Source organism: Lissotriton helveticus, chromosome 2_1 (assembly GCF_964261635.1).
Source record: "Lissotriton helveticus chromosome 2_1, aLisHel1.1, whole genome shotgun sequence".
NCBI lineage: Eukaryota > Metazoa > Chordata > Amphibia > Caudata > Salamandridae > Lissotriton > Lissotriton helveticus.
In genome coordinates, this window is record NC_136059.1 from 1746692599 (window position 1) to 1746711732 (window position 19134).

Sequence of the window (19134 nt, forward strand, 5' to 3'; positions counted from 1 at the left end):
CCGGCACGTACACGATTTACCCGTGGAACCAAAGCCAAGCATGACCCCCATAGAGCGCAGAGGGGGCAAGGGTATGTAGAGTACCAACAAATCAGACAAAATACAAGGGCAAGAGAACTTTATGATTTTAAAGGCCATGGAGAGGGCTTTAAATTCTATGCGCTTAGCCACAGGTGGCCAATGTAAACGACGGATTGCCCCAGAAATGTGGCATCTTCGCGTGAGACCCAAAAGGGCTCTGGCAGCCGCGTTTTGGACCCTTTGTAGGTGCATTACTTTAGCGTTATTCACCCCCAAAAAGAGTGAATTAGCATTGACAGCATTGCCGCCTGAACAATCAGTTGTCTAGTGGATGAGTCAAAGTAGCCCAAAAGGGTTTTCAGACCCTGTAGAAGGCCGAAGCAGGTATCAGCAATCTTCTTAGTGTGTTCCTGAAGGATAAGGGTTGAATCCATCCATACCCCTAGGTTTTTCACCACCGGCTTAGGGGTGGGTGTGCTCCCTAGGGTATTAGGCCCCCAGTTTTCGCCCCAAAGCTTGGTGTTTTTACCTACCAACACCACCTCCGATTTATTAGCATTAAGCTGGAGGCAGTTGGTGGTCATCCACTCCGCGATCACCGCTAGACTGCATCTAAATTTAGGGGCATCCTGCGTGGAATTATCGGATAGGACCACCACCAGCTGCGTGTCATTGGCGTAAGAAACCATGGAGAGCCCCCTGTCCCTGGCTATCCCTGCCAGAGGTTGTACGTACAGATTAAAAAGTACAGGACTCAGGGCAGAGCCCCGTGCACACCTTGTCCCAACAGACTGAATACGTGAGAGGAAGGGCGAAGCAGACAGCTGAAAAGTCCTTTCAGAGAGGAAAGATCTCGACCAATCCAAGGCCGCCACACTGATTCATGCCTCCTCACGACCATGTAAGAGAATCTGGTGGGATACAGTATCAAACGCGGCACTGAGATCCAACAAAATCAGTGCTGCAGTGTCACCCGCATCTAGAATGGTCTGCAGATGTTCGGTCACAGCAAGGAGCGCGGACTCCGTACTGTTCCCTGGGTGGAAACCATTCTGCGAGGAATCCAGGATGCCATTAGAATTCAGAAAAGTTGAGAGGATGGTGTTCATGTGTGCCTCAGCGATTTTAGCTGCCCAGGGTAACAGGGAGATTGGATGAAAGTTTTCTAATTTTGCTGGATCTAGTGAAGGCTTTTTTGAGAAGGGGAACAACTATAGCCTGTTTCCATTGACTTGGAACCGTTGCAGTGGAGAGGGAAGTATTAATCAACTGACACAAAGTCGGCACGACCACAGACCGCGATTTTAAAAACTGGTCCGGCTTGAGAGGATCTACTGGGGAGCCAGATTTGATTTGATTTTACTACAGAGCAGGCAAAGCTCATCCTGATCAAAAGGAGGAAACGCAGTCAAAGTGTGAACGGTCAGTGGCCTGGATACAGGACTAAGACTTACAGGGGCCTGAGGAAAGGATTTATATATCGTCTCCACCTTTTTAACAAAAAAGGTGCAGAGATCCTCACATTGCTGTTTGGACGTGATAACAGAGGTAATAGGGGCTTTCCAAAGTTTAAAATCATTAAATATTTTAAAAATATCCTTGGTTGGATTGCTACTATAATGGATTTCCTTAGTAAAGTAAGCAGCACAATCTGCCTGGTTGACCTGTTAGCAGACTGGTAATGCCTCTTAGCAGGAAGATCATATTCTCTTCTCCATGTTCGCTCCAGCTTTTTACAAGCTTTACGCATAGCAGCCAGACTGTCGGAGAACCAAGGGTTGGCATGGGAGGTGCGGCACTTGGACCACTTGGCCTGAATAAGATAATCTAGGGCTTGGAGAATCCAGTTCAAAAGAATTTATATGCCGCCAATTGAGCCGCTGTATCCCCCTCACAGACCTGACTAGCTAAATTCTTCTCCATCCCCTCCTGTTGTAGATTTTGTTAACTAATAACTCCCTTTTTTCATCAATAGGTGTCTTCAACTGCCCAAGCTCCTATATACGCCTTCTAGACCCTTTCTAAATGTTGCGGGTGGAAAATATTTGTGATGCTTTTGGCCTGTCCTAGTCTATGGTGTGAGATATCCTTTCTTGCTTCTGTTTTAATGAATGTTTGCACATCTATGCTCGAAGACATTGGACATTGATATGGATCATTAATATGCAGGAATTTAGAAAAATATTTGTCCTTAAGTTTCCAGGAAGCCTAACTCTTGTGTGTTCACATGCATGCAAGAACGAGAAACAACTGTTTGGAAAAAAAGAAAGCACTGAAATACTATCACCGTTGAGGGTGCATGCCTATTCCCGCATAGTAGCAATTATTTGTGGTAATGCCTACTTAACTGCGCTAAGATTTTGAAGGGGGGAAAAGAAAATCTTTTAAGAGGCAGCACAAATGGTCAGAAACAAGAGGGGACTTCAGCAGTGAGAACCTAAGAGGAGCATGAAAAAGAATGTGAGGTGGAAGGGGGAGGTAGGAGATGTCCCGTCAAGTGGCAATAGAGAAGAAAACTCAAGGATGCAGTTAAACGTGGGGAGGCAGAGACAGGAGAGATGGCGTCAGGAAAGCCATTCACTCATGGAATGCTAAAAGAAAAATTAAGTTGGAGCCTTCACAGCAGCAGTGGACGGTTACAACTAATCCAACTATAAATAGAGCATAGCTCCAGTGATGGGACAAAGAATAGATAGAAAGGCCACTTAAGTAGCAGGGAACTGCAAAAGACAAATGACGGGGTAGACATATGGTCTAGTAAAAAAAATTAAAAGAAGTGCAACAATGGACTTCCGGTGAAAATAGAAACTTGGCTCTTGATTACCTTCAGTTTGTTAAGTGCTGCCTATACTTCCTCGCAAGGGCTGAAAAGGCATCTAACAGCTAACTAGAGGCAAGCCTGGAGGTCCCAACTGGTATTTCGGATAATCCTTAAATGATGCCCATGACACCAAACGGATGGACAGGAAGTTGGCAAGAGCTCATTTTGGTAGAGTGGATGTCATGATGGTTCAGATAATAAAGCACTCAATGCCAGCATCTGGGGATATCTGCAGGTCACTAATTCAAATGTGGCACTTTGCATCTATCAATGTGGGGAAAATGGGAAGTGTTCTTGTTTAAAGTACGAATTAATGACCTTCGGTAATGATGTATCTGGTAGAGACTATTCTAGCCGCAGATTCCTTCACGTAGAATTATCCTCAGGCATGAGACTGGACCCAGAAACTTTTTTGCAACAGCATCACTGCACGCCGGGGGGACGGCACCACGTGACTGCACCAGACGTCCTCAGAGTCCGTGACATCAGCAAGGACACAAGTCCCACCCCGGCACGCCTATGTCAGTTTTCTTCTGAGAATATTTCCGCGCCACAACGCAGAGCCATCATCAGCAAAAACTGAGAATACTGAACAGTGTGCGAAAAGCCCCACTAAACAGAAAGGAGAGAAATGGTGAGGAACAGAACCATCCAGAATAGGGCCCAGCAATGAGGCATCAAGATCTGGACTGAAAGAACAGGGAACCGCTACTGGAAAGCAATCTGCAAACAAATATAACAGCCTCCCCAGGGCAGAAGCAGGTGAAAGTACACATCAGACCAAGTAGGCTGCAGCCACCGCCCGGAACCTAAAGGGACACCAAGGTCAGAGCATAGAGCATTGACAAGTCAATCACATACAACAATAGTAGGGAGAAGGGGTCCCGAACACCTAAGTTGAGACCAACCAAGGCACCTCGGCCCAAAGACTGCCACGGGCAGAAACGCCATCAAAAGAAGAAGGAGCGATCCCCACACTGGAGGCCAGAGTGCAGGGGCGCAGAAGTGCTTATAAAGTCCAGAATGGAACAACAACAACCACAACAAGCTGAGCATCCCCCGAAGGGGGACGTACGAGAGACATGCACAAAAGCCAGCCACCCGGAGGCAGGCGAATGCGTAAGACCTAGAGGGCCCTCGCAGGACGGGGAATAAGGGCGGGCCTTGAAGGAATCTGCGGCCAGAATCTTCTCTACCAGATACATCATTACCGAAGGTAAGTCATTCTTACATCTGATAGAGACTACCAGCCACAGATTCCTTCACGTAGAATAGATACCCGAGCCATACCCAAGGGGAAGAAAGGTCTGCGAGAGGCCCTCCCAGCTCAGGCGAACCCAAGATCCTGACGGGGCAAAAACGCCGGTCCTCCCCAACAGGAGATGAGTGACAGGGACAGGGGAAAACACCCCAGCCCCCCCCCCCCCCAAGCAGACTAGGACCGCAACGCAGAACACCACTCCACAGGGAGTGTGTCCCCGCAACAAGCTGCAGCCCCGCCGTCACAAAGCAGAAGGAAGGCCATATGGAAAAAGGGCATCAGCTAATGCACCATGGACCTCCACCAGAAGCCCCAGGCAAGGCGAGAGAAGACTAGCAACCGTTGTACCAGGGAGTGTCTCAGACGGTCTCACAGCGTGAGGCTGAATCTGATCCTACCAGACCATGAAACGCCTTATTTTGCGGAGACAGTGCGTCAACATACACAAGCTGATGCTCCTCTACACGAAAAACTCATGGGAGGATAGAGGAAGCACCCAGTCAGGCGACGACCTCATATATAGAACAACTATCTACAGGGAAACTAGTTGATGCCACAGGCTTTTTCTTACAATAGCTCTTGATCAGTGCCATTTACCAGCTCATACTTCGAGATCACTCGTTTATGCAAATACAAGGCTGGTTTGCTCACAATTTGCAGGACATGCATCTTAATACCTACATTGTCTGCAATCCGTTTTCTCCTAATCTCACACTGAACGTAATAAATTCCACCATTCCACAACCACACAGACCTTTTAAAGCCCTCCATGTGGACACGATTGACAGGTTCAACAACTAAAGGTACGTCATAATTGTTGTTTGCCCTTTCTCTCAATGGACTGAAGCAGGACCATGCGTCGACTGTGATGCCAAGTCAGCTGCTACACTTCTGATAAATGAAATTATTCCACAATGGGCAATTCCAGATGGGATAAGATCCAATAAGTGCACCCATTTTGTTAATGCAATTTTCATACATATTACGACAGTTAGGGTTAAAACAAATTATTCTTTGCATACAATACTCAAAGTAATGGTATCGTTGAGCGCCTGAACTGCCTCTTGAAATGCAAGATCAGTGAGCTATGTGCTACATTGCACAATAAGTAGTCGTATTGTCTACCAATAGCACTCTTTTCCCTGAGGAATACACCTAGTTCTGACCATCACTTGACACCCTATCACGAAGTGACTGGGTGATTCGTGAACACACAAGTCCCTGCTCCTAGGAGTAATGTGCACAGAGAAAGCACAGCGGGAATCCTGAATGATGAAATGCACTTGTAGGTTTTCGAATGAATCAAAGCTACAAAGTTCATCCCTAAACAGATAACCAAAGTGAAGGAGAAGCACGCCACTGCCTAGGTTGACCTCCCAGTTTTGCACGTAGGAGATAAAATCTTTATACAAAACTTTGTCCTAAAGTGGAAGGAGAGACGATTCTACAGACCGTAGACTGATCATATTGACCCCTACAGCCCTTAACTTGGATTGCAGGAAACCTTGGTTTCATCTTACAGATGTTAGTCTGAAGCCAGCATCTCGCCAAGCCTCAAACAATGTAAATGAAACAAGATGGGGAATGAGATTGTCATCGTAAAAATACCCCAGCAACGTCTGCTTTTGGACAATTGTTTTTAAAATACATCATTTGTTTTTCTTGTCTCTTGATACTATCATTTCTGCTCTTCTATAGCAGCGTACTCCTTAGTTCTAACATTTTACATCCACAAACTCTTTAATAATGGCAAATGTGTCCCATGATGCTCATCCTGACTGTCAGATAAAGTGGTATCAGCATATATTAGGCTTAGGCTCAGAAAGTACCAACAAATCATATTTTGTGTTCCCTCATTCCTCATGCCACAGGATCAGATAGGCTACATTCTACAAACGTGCTGAGTACAACTTTGTTTTTTACATTTCTACTTGTGTAGGATTAAGGCTCAAATGCAATTAACATGTTAAGGTAGCACATTTTATTTGTGAACGCTACAAAATATGACTTTAGTGGAAGTGTTATACATTCTTACAGATAGAAAGGACATGAAGGACGAGTTATCACGTATTAAGACAGGTTGTCCAACTACTGTAGATTGGATCTAGATGGTCTTAGATTTAGGATTTTTAGGAGTAACACACCCACCCACGGAGTCTAACAGCTCTTTAGTAAATCCTCTACCTCCAGATTGTGTTCATAGGCCAGGATTTAAAGTCACCTGTTCAGTTGTTGCCCATAATCAGTGGCATCCAGATATTGAAGTTTCCCTGTAGGGTTAAGTCTTCATGGGATGGCACCCGAGTTAGTCAGAATACAATAGGGAAGTGTCAAGGGACGAGACACCCGTTTCTTGGTTTCAAAGGAAATGACATTGTTAATGTAGGTCGGAACATTCTTTGTAGTACTACAACATAACACAGACAGATATGAGAGCACCTCCAGCCTCATGGGCTATTATTGCCAGAGTGGAGAGCTATGGTGTGCCCAGTTACCACAACACTGGGGGGCGCCTCTGTGCAACGGTCACCTTGCACGTTCCTGTTTTGGTAATTGCTGGAATTGATCTGTCAGCTTTGCATGAACACCCCATGAGCAGTCTACCGACCTTGCTACATCATTATCGAAGGAAGAGAACTGCAGAATATTATGGTACAAGCACTTTGTAGTTAAGTTTTTAAGTTACCCTGCAATACTATACATGGCTTATGAGCCCTAATAAGGCCTAAACCAATCCTGGGTTGCTTGTGTTCCCTTTCAGAGAGCAACTTAATAAACAGTAAAACAGGTTTTATTTGTCAGCCAAAGACTTGACACTGTGCATGACTCGGAGCAACCAGTCCTTCTAAAGAAGCTCACTCAATGACATGTGTCCAAGAGATACAGATAGCGAGAGGCAAGAAGTAGAAAGACAACAAGGAAATGAAGTAGGCAATCTTAGCAGGACAGGACAACAACTGGCAGTTAAGGTAATGAACATAGGTTCAGGAAACGAAAAAAATTCACAAAGCTACACAGCCTGCCATTGTGTGCAGAGCAAAAGACTAAGAGGCTTCTCTAAGCAAGGGAGTTTGTTGCAATATATGGGCATAACCTTTGTGGCTTCAGCTTTTTAGTGTACTTGCATGTACAATATGCCTGGTTGTCTTGTGAGTAGTTGGCTAAGAGGCCTGCAGATAGCAGTGGATGCATGTAGCAAGGTGCTTGGGATCTATCCAGCTAAGGGGTAGTACAGAAAACTACCCATTGGTATTACGTGAAGTGTAGATGGATCATGTGTATTTTTGGCTCTAGTCGACAACATGGGGAACTACGATGGCTAGTCACTTACCCTATGTTGCTATGGCTCTTAAAAAAGCAAACAACGGCCACAGTGGAAAATGGCTTCTAATGCCCCTTTATATCCCTTAGCTCTAAAGATCTGACCAGAGGTTCTTGAAAGGAAAAAGGTCTGGAAAAAGAACTTCAATTCTATAAGCATTTATGGCTCAGAGAGTTGGATAGCTGCAAATTAAGATTAAAAGAAAAAAGAAATGACCTTCTCAAATGGAACTCCAAGACAAAATCCGAACTGTCACCTTAAGCAGAAAAACAGAGCAAAGCATGCATCAATTAATGTTTTACAAAAAAAAAATCCAAATACAATGAACAATACCTTGACGAGTTAAGTACTGCTTTCCAGGACATGCAACTGGTACAGGCACAGCCCAAGTTTGGCATTTATTATATACGGTTACATGACTCGAGGAAAAGATTGAAAAAAGACAGCATTCTGCCCAACCATCCAGTTAAATGTAAAAATGACTCCATGTATAATTACTTAAGAATACATACATCAATTAAAAAACAGATACCTACTTTTATTGTTTTGGTCTGAAGTCTCAATCCATTTAGTGTGTTGATAGCTTTCTCAGCATCCTTGGGATCAACGTAGTTCACAAAGCCATACCCCAAGCTTTGTCCTAATTAAAACAAAATATAGTTCGTAAAAATCTAATCTCTCCTTAATGTAATGCAGTTACAGTGATGTATGCCAATTCAAACCACCATCTCCTACTAAAATTATCATCAAGTCCAACCTGCACTATGTACACTTCAATTTATACTTAATGGTGTTCAGATCCATGAACAGTTTGAAAAAGTGTTCTTAAGCAGTATATGCACTGCACTCTACATGTTTTATAGGTAAAAACAAAACACACCAGTGCAACCTATAGCTTCACAAAAAAACACTACCGATACCTCCACCATATAACGGTAAAACACCCGTTGAGTGTTTCCCAACACCCGAGTAGGTTTTAGAAATATCATCCCTATGATTTGTAAAAGTGAATTCCTGGTTTCTCTGGGGTAGTAAAAACTAAAGGTCCTGGGTTTTAAGTGCCTCAAATGTAACGTCTTGCATCGTATATTTGAACAATACTTCACAGTTTCTAATAAGGACTCATATGCAGTTAACACAATGGCAAACATTGTTAAAATTGCCAAAAATTCACAATAATATTTCCCATTAGAATCTGACCAGCAGTTGCCGCGTCACGGTCGATCCTCGAATCAGAGAAAGCCCAGCAGTCCTGCAATGAATTAAACTGGAATATGTGGGCGGGGGGCAAAAATGAAGGATTTTCGCTTGAGGACCAACTTTAGCAACTACCTGTCCTTCAATTCATTAATGCCAAGGAACCTTAAAATAAAAATGAAGTTAAGTGGAGAGAAATTAATCAATAAGAGAACATTCTGATTAATTGGAAGAGCTTGGTGAAAGGCTAGGTAACAATTGAAGTTCACTACAGTATTACAGAACACAGAACAACATCTGACAAAGCAGCCCTCAGAACATAAAGAGACATAAATAAATTCTTCAGTGTGGCATTTTGAAACTTTGTAAGTTCAGGAAGGGAATATCTGTAAGGGTTTTGTAACTAAATTGAATTAGATGGTCGCCTTTTCAAACAATGATGAATTGGGCTAAAATGGAGAGCAAACAATACAAATATACTATTGTCTATTTCAGGTTCATATCATTTCAGTAGCCGTAATAAAATTTAAAATAAAATGCCAGAAACGGAAAAAGATGGGTCACTGAATAACTGATCAACAATGGTAGACTATACTCTTCTGTAGCAAGTCATGAACTACATAAGGATGATAGCACCCACCTAAGGAGACATAATTGCAAGATGCTGGTTTGATGAACCTTACTATAATGAAAGTGATTTTAATGCAATTAAGGATGTGCGAGTAGAACAATAACGTAGGATTTGAAGAAGGAAGCTAAAGACCTTTGAGATAGTAGACAGTTGTCATGAAAGAAATCAAGAGGCAGTGATTTGTCAACGCATCCATCCCAAAGCCTCCAGGGCGTGATTTGATTACATGCCTAATTACCGATCATAATACCAATTCTTTGCATCTTTCAGATCATTCTGCAAATATCTGTACAACCTATAGCAGGGATAAGCATCAAAAGAGGCAGTCCAGAGAAGCTGCTTTAATGATCTATGCTTTGTTAAAGCAATTGGCCTAAACATTAAAGGATATAAAATCTTAAATTAGGTAAATGTAGGCCACTGTTCAAAATGGGATGCATTTAAAGAACTGACAGGTCATATTTAGGAATAAAGGTAAAGAAAGGGGCAACATAAATGACAAATACAGAAGATTAAGTAAGATCATCAACATAGAGGAACATTATTCAGGAATTAAGAATGACTAAGTTAGGGGCGTGATTTGGCTTGACAATTGGCAGATGCGTTCTAAATGAGCTCCCTGCGCCACACCCCATAAATCCTCCAATAGCCTTCTGAAGACTAGAGCACTCTGAATTGCAACAACTTGTGTGGCTTACAGGGGCAATCTGGATTTTAGCACACCTCTCCAACTAGACATCACGTTTGTTCATCTAAAAGTCACTCTGCCCCCAAATCCTTGTCATCTGCCCCTGTAGGCCACGTGGAAGCATCCCCAACCCTCAAATAATAGGGCTAGCTCCCCTTAGACACTGCAGAACAAAATACTGCTGTGGGTAGGTTAGCAGGATTACTGCTACTCCTTCTGTCTTTTGGATGGAGTCAAATGAGGTGACCCCAGGGCCTTAAAGAAGAACACCCACAGCGCTGCACTGCAGCCGTAAGAGTTTGGCAGCCTACCCAGTGTCCCAATGCTGGTGGGCAGCGTAAAGCTGTGGGATCGCAGGACTGTGCTGCTGGGGGAAGCCCCTTGGGCTACATCAGATTGGCACTAGTCAGCCACTTCAGACTATAATCAGAGCCCCTCTTTAAACTTGCAGACCTGAGGTGACCCAGGGATCAGCACCTATCCCAGTCCACCTATGCAGTTGATAGTCGGTGGGGACTGGGAGTTTTCAATGACCAGCCTCTCACTATCTGCTTACAATTTTCTCTGCCAGCTGACATTGGGACTATGTTTTCTTTCACGGAAACTCCTTCACCCTATACAAAGCACCCTTCTTATAATCACCGTATTTGCTGATGGCTAGTCCTAAGAGAGATGACGGCAGGTAATCTAAAAGCTGCTTGGCTGTTCCTGCCACTTCCCTTTGGGGAAAAATATGTTTCAGAAGTTTAACTTATGGAGACCTCCCTTTTTTTTAAATAATTTTTTTTTGCTTTGCCAACAAATTACTAAGTCGATTATTTTATCTTCAAACATCGTCCTCCACACCCCCACCCTGGGTCCGAAAAAAGAAAAGAAAAAAACCATTATGCTTACAAGCATTGAGGCACAGAAAAAAAAGAAGATATCCTATCTTGAAGAGAAGAGCAGAGGCATATAAGCGCCAACGTAAATCAGGCGGGAGGAGGGAGTGAGTGACGGGCAGCAGGAGGCAGGGAGGGGAGCTAGCAGGGGAGGAGGGGGGCAGGGGAAGGGAGTCAAAAATACCAATAACAGTTCACTATACATCTTGAATATGCAGTGTTGAGCCATCTAGTCAAGGGATACCAGACCACCAGGCCCTTTTTCTTTGCCCTTTTTAGCAAAGATTGCTCTCTCTAGTCTATAAGTGGCAAGTAATCTAGCTTGCCATTGACCGAAAGAGGGGGGATTCAGGTCCTTCCAATACGTAGCAATACATATCCGCAAGATGGTAATTGCAACAAACAATGCGCCCCCTTCCTTGAGGTCAAGCCGGTCATATAGCCCTAACATGACAGTCATTGGCGTTAGTTAAGATATCTGAGAAGAGGATTCTGCTTAAAAGAAAACAAGTTACTTACCTGTAACTTTGGTTCCCCAGTATTGGTAACTTTCATAGATTCCCATGCTTTTGTATCATTACCCGTCGTCGAAATGGGAGTCTCGGTAACAAAAATAACATAGCAGTAGGTACAACAGAGAAAGAAAAAAGCCAAGGCCTCATTCCCTTTTGTAGCATATCTGCCTCTTTTTGTAAAAGAGACCAAACTTAGGCATCAGCCAATCAGAAGAGCCTCACCCCATAGAACCCTCCTGAAGGAACCTCAAAGCCTCAGATTTTCGTAGCCGTTGTGTAACAGTCACCATATCTGCTGAAGGCTGAGCTTTCCCCGGGGAGGTGGGTGGGCGCATGGGAATCTATGAAAGTTACCAATACTGGGGAACCAAAGTTACAGGTAAGTAACTTGTTTTCTTGCCCCAGTATTGGAACTTTCATAGATTTCCATGCTTTTGGTGGAGTGGTGTGGCTCACTGGTTAGAGGCGGCAGACCCGGAAGCAGAGAACGGCCCGGGACCAGGGTTCAATTCCCGACGCGGCAGGGTCGTGGACCAGGGTCAGCGGACTCGATAATTCTCGCCTCGGTGCCTACTCTAACCAGGGATCACACTCGGCAACTCTGGGCATTAGCTTGCCTCATCTCTACAACGGCCCCCCACATTCGCCGGGGATGCCTGGTTTCACCTTGGAGATACCCAGTAGGGACCATCTCACAGGGATAGCCAGGACGGGTTCCCCAGCGGTCTACAGCGCCAAGACGCCTCAGGGCAGCAGTGCGCTTTACAAGACACATACACATTTACACACACATTTTGTATCAGAGTAGCTAGCAGTTTGCAATAAAAAACACATTTTGCGTCATAAATACATTGCAATAGCCAACATGACAAAGATACAAAATGTGCAAAACAACAGAAGGTGGGATAGAAAGGAAAAGCTCACCAATTATTGGAATAGGCTCCTCAGGACAGCCTGGCCCACTGCCGCATCCTCTTGCTGTAAGGATTCCAAGCAGTAATGCTTAGTAAAGGTGTGGACGCTGCTCGAGGTACCAGCTCTGCAAATATCTTTAACCTGCACCCCCATGAAGAGGGCTGTTGAAGAAGCCACTGATCTTGTGGAATGTGCCCGAACCGTGCCAGTCAGTGGTTTACCTGCTGCAGTATGGCAATGTAGAATGGCACTTGTAATCCATCTTGCAATCCCCTTTTTTGACAGCGGAAGACCCTTGCTCGGACCACCAAAGGCAACAAACAATTGGGAGGATTTCCGAAATCCCTTGGTACGATCTAAATAGAATTTTAAACATCGTTGAACATCCAGAGAATGCAGCGACTTCTCCGCTGGTGTAGCCGGGTGAGGAAAGAACGCCTTAAGAATAACCGGCTCGTTCAAGTGGAAGTTCGAGGGTACCTTGGGTATGAACCTTGGGTTCGTTCTCAAGATAACTGTGTTTCTTTTAAATTGCAGGAAAGGTTCTTGGATTGTGAGAGCCTGCAATTCTCCAATACGTCTTGCCGATGTGAGGGCAAGAAGAAGAGCCAATTTCCATGAAAGGAAATTCATGTCTGAACGATGAATTGGTTCAAATGGGCTTTTCATGAGCTGAGTGAGGACTAGATTTAGGTGCCAGGTAGGAGGCGGAGGCCTCACTGGTGGATAAGACCCGGAACAAGCCTTTTAGAAATTGTTTCACAATTCTGGAAGACCACAACGAAGGACCAGACTCAGACCGTTTGTATCTTGAAATGGCTGACAAATGAAACTTTATAGAAGAATGGGCCAGCCCTGACTTAGCCAGGGACAAGAGATAAGGTAGAAGCTGACGAGGCTTTGAAGTAAAGGGGTCAACTTTTTTCCTCCTGCACCAAATACAAAATCTCTTCCATTTTAAGCGGTAAGTCCTGTTTGTGGAAGGAGCTCTCGCCTGGGAGAGGACTTCCTTAATTTCGTTTGAGATGGGGAGATTAATAAATTCTTGCTGCTCAAGAGCTATGCTGTCAGGTGTAACGACTGTGGATCTGGATGCCAAACCTGTCCTTCGGACATTGTGAGGAGATCTGGAATATTCCTCAAGGGGAGAGGAGGAGCTAGCGATAGCAGATGGAGCTCCGTGTACCAGAACTGTCTCGGCCAAGCAGGGGCTATTAGGATCATCCTGCATGGTTCCACTTTGATCTTCTTGATCAATCTCAGGATCAGTGGAATGGGGGGGAAAGGCGTAGACAAATGTCCTCGACCAGGCTATCGAAAGCGCATTTCCCAATGATCCTTGTTGGTGATGTCTGCTGGCATAAGACTGCCATTTCTTGTTGGTCTGTGTGTCAAAGAGATCTATTGTTGGTCTGCCCCACTGGTAAAAGACCTCTTCTAGAACCCGCTGGTTCAGCTCCCACTCGTGACTGACCGAGGATAACCTGCTCAATCTGTCGGCATTTTCGTTTAGAATTCCTGGCAAGTGTTTTGCCTGCAGCGACATTCCATGAAGGATCGACCATTCCCAGATCTCCTGAGCTTCTTGCGACAATGGGAGAAACCTGGTTCCTCCTTCCTTGTTCACATAATGTATGGCTGTGGTGTTGTCCGTCCTGATGTGCACTTGTGAATCTTTTAGGCAAGGAAGAAAGGCTTGCAGAGCCAGTTTTATTACTCTTCGCTCCAAGAGATTGATGTGGAGCCGACGATCGTGAGGAGACCAATGGCCACTGACATGCAGGTCTTGCATCACCGCTCCCCAGCCCTCCAAGGACGCATCCGTTGTCACCACCTGAGGAGACGGATCGCTTACGAAGGATAGACCTTGGGAAAGGTTTCTCTGGTCTGTCCACCATCGGGCCGCTCTTTTCATTGACGGAGTGATGTTTACTTTGTCGTCGAATGACCTGTGAACTTGTGTCCACTGGATGTCCAGTTGTTCTTGAAGAGGACGCATTCGCAGTTTGCAGTGAGGTATCAGGGGTATACATGATGACATTACCCCCAGCAGAGACTTGTAGCGGCGTACTGAACGACACCTTTATATGTCCAGAGACATGGACTGCAGTTTCTCTCATCTTTCTAGAGTTGGAAAAGCCTTTGAGAGTCTTGAGTTCAGCATTGCTCCCAGGAAACATGCTTCCCTGGATGGGATCAGAGACGATTTGTCCTTGTTTAACGTGAGACCCAGATTTTGAAACAGGTTTGTACAAGCCTGAACCGCGTCCTGCGCAGCTCCCCTGGACGGAGCCTTCAGCAAAAAGTCGTCCAGATAAGGAAAGACTTGAAAATGATTCCTTCGCATGAAAGCCGCTACTGGCCCCTGCACCTTCGTGAAAATCCTCGGGGCTGAGCGAAGACCAAAGGGTAAAACCCTGAATTGAAAATGGCTCTTGGCTACTGTAAAGCATAGGAACCTTCTGTGCGCTGGGTAAATCGGTATATTTAAGTACGCATCTTCGAGAGAGAGCGTGGCCATGAAATCCCCCGGATTGATGAGCCGCAGGATGTCTTGAAGATAGACCATCCGGAAAGACAGGGAAATGAGATAGGTGTTGAGCTCCCTGAGATCTAAAATGGGGCGCCATTTTTCTAGCGTCTTCCTTACCAGGAAGAACCTGGAATAGAATCCCTGTCCTTTTTGGTCGGCAGGAACTGGCTCTATTGCCCCTTTCAGGAGCATCTGATGTGTTTCGAGCCGCAGGAGACACGGGTGTTTCGATGGAATGGCTGCAGGGGCTTTGGATGGCGGGATTTGAGTGAATTCTAAGGTATGGCCCTTTCGAATGATGTTGAGCACCCAACGACGGTCCGATGTTATCCTGGACCATTTGTGAAGGTATTGGAATACCCTGCCTCCAACTGATGACTTCCTGGAGGAGGGCACAGTAGGAAGAGCCAGGAGGCCGCTATTGACGTTTGGAGGCATCACGTCCTTGGCGAGCCTGCTTTCCTCTATTGTTAGGCCTGGAGTAATTGGGGGATTGACCCTGCCTATGTTGATAAGGCTGGCGGTATTGCTGTGAACCTGAACCGTAGGATTAGTATCTTTGTTGTTGAAAAGAAGCTCTGTAGCTTGTACTCTTTCCTCTGGCCCCTCTAAAAGTAGTCTTGCGGTACTGTAGAGTACCCAAAGATCTGGCGGTCTCAGTGTCCTTCTTTATGTCTTGGAGGGTGTCGTCAATCAGTTTCCCGAAAAGTGCCTCTCCATCAAAAGGAAGATCCAAGACCTTATTTCGGATCTCGGGACGAAACCAGGTTGCTTTCAGCCACACCTGGCGACGAAGGACTGCAGCCCCCGCCAGCGACTGAAACGCCGTCGTGGCAATGTCAATGGCGCAGTCAGTGATCTCCATAGATGTAGCCTCTCCCTCCTGTAAGACTTTCTTTGCTTCTACTTTTGATTCCGGAGGAAGCTGCTCCAGAAACGGTGCGACATCACACCATAGCTGGCGATCATATCTGCCCAATATTGCCAGGGCATTAGCTGCACGCACCAGAAGACTCGCCATTGATGAGAATCTTTTTCCCGCATTGTCCAATCTCCTTCCTTCCTTGTCTGGAGGAGTTAACTGAGCAGAGGGGTTGCGGGATTTTCTCTGCGCAGCCTGAGAAATTACAGAGTCCGGTCCTGGGTGACCCGCCGAGGCAGCTGGACCATCGTCAGGCGCTTTATACTTTTTATCAAGACGCGGTAGTACAGGGACCACCGTCGCTGGGTTCTTCATAGCCTCAAGGCCTTCCTCCCACAGATGCTGCACTATCGGTATGAATCGTGTCGACTTTCTATAAGGTTCCTTGAAATCATACAAGAAACACGCAGTGGCCACCGCAGGCATTGCCAACTTAAATCTGTCAGTTGCTATTTCCATTAACTTATTGAAGCCGCCTATATCCGCCGGAGGGGAATCAACCGTGTCCGGACATGGAGATGGAAGGTCCGGAATGATGTATTTATCCCATTCAATAGCTTGATCACCATCGCCTGAATCATGATCCTCATCCGAGGAATAATCATGGGTGTCTACTGGCCTGGAAGGCTCTTCTGGCATTGGTGTCTGTGGTGGAGGAGACACCTGAGCTGGTACCTCAGGACAAGCTGTTGAGCTAGATGCGGTGACAGGGACGGCTTGTACAACTGGAGCCAGAGCAGACTTTGCTGCTCTAGATTTGTAATCCTGTAGCATCAGGTGTAGGTCTTGCAAGAAAGAAGACGGAACTGAAACCCTGCCCTGATCTGAATATTGATGTGGTTGGGCAGAATGATGATGATGATGATGGAGGATCACCCTCTTGGTCATACCCTCCTTCTGAATCAGTCTCCTGGCACTTTACCAGAAGTTGAGAGGGACTGTCAGCGTAGTCATATGAGTTCTGATCCTCCTCTGACTCATCCTCATTCAACATTAGCGCTGGCGGCAAGGGGGTTACCCTCCTTGGAGAAGTCATGTCCGGCGTAATTCTGGTGATTGAGATAGTGATTCTCTTCTCCGATGCCAAAATAGTAGACGGTGCCGTTGATGATGGAACTGAAAACGGAGCCGTCGTCGGCTTAGTCGACGGAATATGCTTCGTCGACACTGAAAACTCGACAACAAGATAGGCGTAGTCGTCGCTGCAGTCGACGAGACTGTCGATATCCACGCCGTCGACAATGTTGTCGTCGTGGCTCTAGTCAACGATACGGTCGTCCTCACCACAGTCGACTAACTTCTCGTCGACGACTCCTTTATCGACGTGGTCATCGTCGTCGCCTTTGTCGTAGTCGTCTGCATCCTCGTCGACGACTCTTTCGTCGACACTGTTGTAGCTGTCGTCGACGATCCTGTCGTCGTCGGTTGTCCCATCGACAAGCCCATCGTTGGAACCAGTGTCAGCTTAGGCTTCTATTTCTTCGTTGACGGAGCCTCCGTCGACGACGCCTTCATCGACGACGACTTGGAACTCCTGTCAAACTTTCCCGAAGCTGGGGAAGAGGGTTTTTCTGAAGGCTGGATCAGTCTTCAAACCCTTTGAAGGTGTAGATGGTCCCACCCTCTCCTTTTCACCATGGTGAGGCGATTCGCCTGGACCGTGGCTCTCAGACTCTCTGGGGATCTTTTTTGAGGCCTTAGAAGAATGCTCCACAGAAGGAGAAGGGGAACCCCTACCCCTTTTGACTGACTTTCTTGATGAAGACTTAGACGCAGAGTCCTCACTGTCACTGGAGACAGTATCCTTCCTGGACTTCAATTTCTGGAGCCATGTCAAAAGCCTACCCTCACGGTCCTGGAGGGTCTTGGTTGAAAAGGTGCGACAGATCTTACAGTCCGCAGCCTTGTGGTCAGGATAGAGGCAATAGATGCAGTCTTTATGCTTATCCTCAATGAACAGCCTTTTCTTGCCACAGGTGGAACATTGCTTGAAAAGAGCCTTCTTCTCCTTGTCAGACATCCTGGAAGGATCAGTTATCAATCTGAAGAGAATCTGAAAAGAATCTGAAGTGAAAACCCTGAAGAAACTTCCTGAAGAGTAGAAGTTGAGCGGAGCTCAAAGGAGACTCCCTAGCACAATGTGCGGTAGAAAATCTCAGGCTCTGAGATTCTTTCAGGAGGGTTCTATGGGGTGAGGCTCTTCTGATTGGCTGATGCCCAAGTTTGGTCTCTTTTACAAAAAGAGGCGGATATGCTACAAAAGGGAATGAGGCCTAGACATTTTTCTTTCTCTTTTGTACCTACTGCTATGTTATTTTTGTTACCGAGACTCGCATTCCGACGACGGGGAATGATACAAAAGCATGGGGATCTATGAAAGTTCCAATACTGGGGCAAACCGTTGTACGTCTTTCAGTAGTGGCTCTTGGGCATATAGCAAACATGTGCACGGAATCCGCACTATATTCTGTACAGCATGGACAAGAAGTTCCAGGACCAGTTGCCCATTTGGCGATCCTGCTGGGGGTTATATACATAAAATAGCCAGTCTTATAAAAGTGTACTTGTAATTTAGGGGATAACAGGTATGTTTACGCTAGGCTCAAGGCGGAGCAGAAGGCATTATGTGTCGTATTTAGTTTTGGCTGACATTTTGCTTAAATTATCTGGTCGTTGTTCATTCAACATATAATAAATGTCTCCTATCCTTAGTAGATTAAAGCCGAAGAATTTATCTATGAGACCAACCATTGCAAACCCAGCGGACACCCCAGTTTTGTTTATTAGGTAGCTCGTAATGGCATGGTACTGAAATATCCGATTATTGTTCAGATTGTAACAAGTTTTCAGATCTTCTAATGACCGAATACGGCTAATGCTAAACAGGTCGCCTAGTCTACAGATACCTGCCAGGTACCACTGTTGAAGATATGTGTATTTAAATATTAATGGCAGGTTATCATTATTTCTGATGGGGGTATAATTTTTCAGCTTGGCAATTCCAAATACTTTACGGACATTACTAAAGACCCCATAAGCGCTAATCATCGTTTTAAATCTGACTCGCTTGTAATAGCTGAATTCCAAATGACGCCAGAGACACCCCCTTAAGTTTTCCCCTAGAAGTAAAAGATAGGGAGAAGGTAAGCCTGACGGGCTTAGGGTACAATCCTCATGTAATAGTTCACTACAGTGTTGTAGGGCAGCAGCCCAGTAATATAGTTTTAGATTGGGTAGAGCCCAGCCCCCCTTTCCCAAGGTAAAGAGAAGATTAAAGGCTCTTCTCGGCTGTGTATATGCCCAAATAAACTGAGAGAAAAATGTGTTCAAAAACGAAAAGTATGCGATTATTAAAAACAAGCGGGATTGTCCGGAAAAAGTAAAGTAGTTTAGGAAAAGAAGTCATTTTTAAAACATTGCATCTTCC

At 45.4% G+C, this 19134-nt stretch overlaps 1 protein-coding gene across 6 annotated transcripts in view; it reads right to left on the reverse strand.

Moving 5' to 3' along the window:
• The window catches only part of ELAVL2 (ELAV like RNA binding protein 2), a 657021-nt gene that overhangs the window by 222403 nt on the left and 415484 nt on the right, over positions 1–19134 (reverse strand). For all 6 annotated transcript variants that reach the window (XM_078676701.1, XM_078676704.1, XM_078676702.1 and 3 more), the window contains one exon: positions 7962–8065. In XM_078676701.1, the coding sequence (XP_078532827.1) occupies positions 7962–8065 (104 nt within the window). The remainder of the gene's footprint in view (positions 1–7961; positions 8066–19134) is intronic.